General features: G+C 43.3%; 1 protein-coding gene across 6 annotated transcripts in view; it reads right to left on the bottom strand.

Moving 5' to 3' along the window:
- rerea (arginine-glutamic acid dipeptide (RE) repeats a) overlaps positions 1-5751 on the bottom strand; it is a 180676-nt gene that overhangs the window by 32004 nt on the left and 142921 nt on the right. For all 6 annotated transcript variants that reach the window (XM_007570934.2, XM_007570936.2, XM_016681116.1 and 3 more), the window contains 2 exons: positions 5595-5694; positions 3969-4067 (listed from right to left, as the gene is read on the bottom strand). In XM_007570934.2, the coding sequence (XP_007570996.1) occupies positions 3969-4067; positions 5595-5694 (199 nt within the window). The remainder of the gene's footprint in view (positions 1-3968; positions 4068-5594; positions 5695-5751) is intronic.

The following is a 5751-nucleotide window of genomic DNA, read 5'->3' as shown; positions in this document are numbered from 1 at the left end:
TAATGCCCACCCTCCTCCCTCCACCTCAGCACCTCAGTGCAGTCATCCATCAGCCACGGACACAGCCGGAGATAAGCCGCGGCACAGTGCAGCTGGCTGAGAAATAGACCTCCCGCCCTGCAGCACTCATAGATCAGCCCATGTCTCCGACGTGGCGGCACACAGCGAGACTGCGGCTGCTGCTGCTTGCTTCTGATTGTTTGTATGGCACCTCCTGTTGGCCGATGCAAGGTTAGCACCGCTTGGAAACAAGTGCTAGAGACGGCTGCCACAGGTGACGAGCCATCGTGTTGGTTTCCAGGAGCAAAAAGATTGAGATTGAAAATACTTTGTGTCTGGCAGACAGTGTTACTGTCAAGTTTTGATCACAACTTTCAGTGGGATTTAAGAACAATAGGGAGAGAGAGACACAGAGAGAGAGAGAGAGAGTGGGATGAATGTTTTGAAAAAAATAATATAAAGACAAATCATTTGTATTCAGCTTCCCCGAATCAATTTACAGAACTCTGTTCAGCTATAGTTACAGCTGCAAGTGTTTTGGGATGTACAAAACAGTTCTTATAAATAGCTTCCACACAAATATTCCCACAGCATGATGCTGTTACCGCCATCATTAAAGTTTTTATAAATGACAAAATAAATGTCAGCAGAACTGGATTTTCCGCTTTATGCGACGCTCACACTCTAATATGGGCTGAGGCTAGCCATAAACTGGAGCTGAAATGGATTTCATTACAGTTCTTTTCCTTTTAAAGACTAAAAACAAAATCAGAAGTTGTGCAGAGCGACATGGCAGCCAGCTGTGGTTTCAAGCATAGCAAGCACAGATGAGCAGGCAGAACTTTGTTTGGAGGTAAAACATCGTTTCCTTTTTGCAACATCGCTGCAAGGATCGGATGGCAACATATAACCAGAGACAACCTGTTTGCCTTCTATTTAATGTGCTCTCTGTTCCTGGGTTGGACTTGTTGGGTTCTGCAGATGAACCCAGGCTATAATAAATAGGACGAGGTCTGAGGTAACGTCTTAAAAACAGACGACTGGCTTCATGTCTGACCGTCAGACGCAGCTTCCATCCAACCACAACAACAGATTACATTGTCTGCTCTTTTGCTGTGGCTAAATAAAAACGGCACTCTGGCTTCAACAGCCCACTGCAGGAACGCAACAGGGAGGGTTAGGCTACACACTTGATGTTTCTGATGAATTATTCATAGGTTTTATATGTTATCCATTTTATAATGCATGAGAGTTTTGTCTGGCGTAATCTACAAGTCGTCGCCGAACCCGCGGAAAGGCAACGTGACGGGTTTACGGCTCGTCAAAAGGTGCTCCAGTAACATCAGAGCGACAAACTGCTGAGGGGACGACTGTCTCAAATGTTTCCTTCCCGAGCAGGAGACCAATAAAGTGCTTTCCAGTGGTGTTTGTTTCTGCGGAGCGGTCTGAAAAGGACTTTTAAATTAGCTATCTTTATGTGTGCGGTGAGATTAAATACATTAACAGTGAATTCAGAGGTTAGACCAGGTTTAAACGCTACACTTCAGGGGAGGGAAGCTCGCAGACGTAGGTTAGGAGAAGGAAAAGACGCAAGAGGGTGACAAGAGACCCTGCAGACAGGCTGGTTCTGTCATTTCAGCGTCCCCGCTGTCACTTTTATTCACATCTGAAACCATCGGATGGGGTGAAAAAGCGCAGGCAGAAATAATTACACCAGTCCTGGAGGAGAGACAGGAGGGGGGGGATAGGAGCAGAGGAGAGGCAGAGCGAGGGTTGATAAATAAATGAAGAGCAGCAGGGCTTGGCTTCTGTCGGTGCGTCAAGGTTGGGGCTACATTTACACCTGTCCGTCAAGGCTGCGGCGCTGAAAAGGCTCGAGTGGTGATCAGATCACTGCGAGCCTCAGTCCTCGACGGGTCGGTGTCGAGATGCTGCCTCCGCAGGCAGGTGGAGCGCCAACAGCAGGCCGAGTGCCTCCAGAAACAGATACAAATGCACCCGGGCCCTGAACGGGAACCAAAATAGAACCAAAATACTCTGGACAGACTGATGACTCCTCGGCTGCCCTTACGTAACGGAGCAGACACACGAATATGTAAACAGGACTTAATGGACGAGTCTCGACATGCGTGATTCGTCATGTATCCACACAGAAATGGAGCGTTATTATTCCAGTGTGTTTTTGTTTGATCTTTTAGTCGGGGAGGAAAAAAAGTTTCCTGGCTTACTTCCACTGAATAATAACAGAAAGTGGAAAAAAAGTTCACTGCATTTTAAATTGGATCGGGATTTATTTATTTTTTCTTACAGGCAGCTTTGTAAAGATTATTACAGCACCATGATTATTACAATAATCTCTATTATAAGATGTGCAAAAAGAGGCAATGATGCCAAGCAGTACTCCAATCAGATCCCCCAGGAAATACAGGTTTCCAACGTACTGCCATCAACAAGCTGACCTTTTTTTATAAATGCTAAGCTCAGAAAGTGCAACCTTAGTCATATCTGACTAAAGCCTAAGGTTTTGGTAAACATCTTAGTGGCAAATTGAAAACTCCATCCTAGGGGTGCACTGATTGCAGTTTTCTGGCCGATCACCGATCTTTAAAAAGCCCAACCTGCCGATTCTTTTTAGTTTTTGTTTTTTTACAGCCGGCACTCTCAAGTGTTAAGAGGTCACGATACACCTTTAATGTTCCAATCTTAATTTAAAAAAACACAAAAAAAAACAAACATTGAATAATACTACAATACTACAAACTTATTTTAGCTGCACAAGCTAATGCTCTCAAATACAATTGAGAAATTTAAACTTGATCCGTCAGTCAAGTCCTACGTCATGGGAGAGCAAACGAGGACAGTGGCTGATCTTCAGAGCTTTGCAGCAGGTAGATAAAATCTGTGGATAAGACTGCATCGACAATTCACACAAAATTAAAGAAATCAGGGCCAACCAATCAGTCGGCTGATTGGTCTGCGCAACGCTGTTACATCCATTTATGTGTGTGACAGTAAAACAGATAAGACTTTTTACCCTGCTGTTTTTTTCTTCTTCTCATGTTTATAAATATAGACACATCTGCCTTACGTGAATGGCTTGTTCCCCTTTCTTTCCCATGTTGAATAGAACCTAAGACCTCTTGCTCAGATCACCTTCACGCAGCTTTCAAAGCCAGGTGTCAGCAAGGAAAGAAATACAGGTAACACGCAAAAGAAGAGCAGAGGTGATTTAATGTTGCCAAAGAGCTCCTGCTTAACTAAAATGTACCAGTCATGTGTGATTGAGACGCATGTACTCATTAGCAGTATTTGTGAGCAGGCGAGGGAGAACAAAAATGCAACAAGAGAACATCTGAGATCAACAAAAACACACCAAAGTGGAAAATGAACAAACTGCCTGAAAGACGAATAAACTCAGGGACCGAGCCGTCTGAGATCTACAATCAGATCAGGCAGCGGTGTTATCTTTAAAAAGCAGTGGGTATACAAACACGCAGCCCAGTGTGTCAAGACGCATGAAAGCCATAGCCGCAGTGCTCATTCGGTTTGACATGCTGTAATTCAGAGCTTTTATTTCCCTCCTTCCCACCCATGAAGTGGTGTTTGATCAGCCATTTTCTGATTCCAGCCCTCCGGCAGCTGCGGTGAAACTCACTTCTAAATACAAATGGAGGCTAACATTACCAGCCCCCAATCTTTTCCCTTTCCAGACTTCCGTGCAAAAAGATTTATTTTGTGGGTGATAAACAGGACGCAGCTGCTCTTAAGCCGCGGAGGAGCTGGAAAACTAAAGAGGGTTTTTGCTGAAGCCGCGTGAGGCCGGGCCAAGAGCTCTGTTACCTCTCAACAGCTCCCTCTAAAGACAAACGCTGCACTGACCTGAAGATGCTATTAGTGGATGGATCAAGAAAACAGTGGCATTTGATGAATCTGCATTAAAATAAAAATACAAAAACAGCTTTTCTTACCACTTCATCCTCAGACCAGCACTTCTCTATCAGTTTAGGTACCGGCTTCTTCACCAGACGCTGCAGAGCCTTGCCTGCATCGTAGCTGCTCTCATGAAGCTGAAAACAAACACCACAAAGAAAAGAAAGCATACAATTATATCAACAAGGCAACAAAATGCACAAAAATAAAGAAACATGCTTTTTTACTTTGTCACATTACAATTAATGTTTCAAATAGTGCATAACTGAAGTGGAAGCAAAAGGGTACGTTGATGTTTTTTCACTAAATCTGGAAACGGTCAGCCTTTTTGAGGTGAAACTTTGTAGAATCAGACGGACATTTTTACCGTTTCTTCTTCACATAACAGGTCAGATTGGATGGAGACTTTCTGCAAACATTTTAAAGTCACTGGTCGACTGGTTTTGCGCCTAGACTTTGACTAGGCTATTTTAGCACAAAATATGTTGTTCTGCACGTACAACAAAAAGTTAAATTCTGGTTTTATTTGATCAAAACATCCTTTGCATCTCCTACATGGCTTGAGGCAAAACGCAAGCAGGACTTGACGGTTGTCTTCCTATAGTGAGCTGTGAATCTCTGCAGCTCCTCCAGAGTTACCATGAGCCTCACGGCTGTTTCTCTATGAGACTTGTGAGTTTAGATGTCTTGGTTTGCAGCAGGACTTTATGACGTGCAAATTTTGAGGAATGTTTTTATAGCCCAACTTTCTTCCTGACCTGTCTACTGTGTTTTTTTTTGTCTGTTTATCCACTAATATTTTCCAACAGCTGGATTCATACTGGTGTTCTGCTGAGTATGAGGGTGAAGGAGAACGAATTACAAATGTACGCAATACTTTTCAGAGTTTTATTTGTATAAAAAAAAAAAAAAGAAGTGTGTATCGTATTTCTTCCACTTCACAAGCATTCGCTACTTTGTTAGTCACAGAAATCCGGCTAATAGATGGTAATTGCAGGACTCTAAAATGTGTCAAAGTTCCAGGAAACTTGCAGATGGATATTTGAGCTGTAACTAAATCACATGCGAACTTGATATGCAAGATAAGAAAAAAACAAAAAAAAAATATTCCACATCTAGGTGTGACTGGACTTGTCAGTACAAATCCTCCAGCATCAGAGGAAATGCCTGCCAAGACCTGAAAACCAGTCTGGGGATGAGGAGCAACAGTGAAAAGAGGCGATAGCTGTGGAGCTTTAAGCACTCTGTCACATTCAATTGGGTGAAACAGGCAGCGCCGGCGCTCTCCCTCTGAGAACAAACAAGCATTACTCATTGGAATTGCAAATGGAGCAGAAGGTCAAGAGACAATGACCTGTTCGCTATGCTAATTTTCTAGTTTATAGAGTCGGCATATAAATCCCCTGTTTATGATGATTCTAATCTCTTTGTTGTGCTTGATTCCCCTGCATTCATTGTCAATGTGACGGACAAATCTCTCATTATGTGCAAAGTATTGTTCGGCTCTGAGGTTGGGTTCACAGACAGGAAAACGGGGAGCGTGTCCGTCGTCTCAGAGGCCTCATCACTGCAGTGATACAACTAACTAAAACTGCAAAAACACTTTTAGCAACTAAGAGATCTTTACTGTGCAACCATTTAGTTGCTGCTGCGTGACGACTTACAGTGTTAAGTGCGTTTAAGGTAGTGTCATCTCGAGAGGCGGCTAGGCAGCCATCTTCTGTCGATCCTCCGTCGCACATCCCTGCAAAGGCAGCCATGCTCCTGCAGACAGACAAACAATACATAGTTTTAACATTAAAAAAAAAAAAAAAAAAAAAA

Source organism: Poecilia formosa, unplaced genomic scaffold (genome assembly GCF_000485575.1).
Source record: "Poecilia formosa unplaced genomic scaffold, Poecilia_formosa-5.1.2 Scaffold270, whole genome shotgun sequence".
Taxonomy (NCBI): Eukaryota; Metazoa; Chordata; class Actinopteri; order Cyprinodontiformes; family Poeciliidae; genus Poecilia; species Poecilia formosa.
This window is presented reverse-complemented; position numbering and strand designations above follow the sequence as displayed.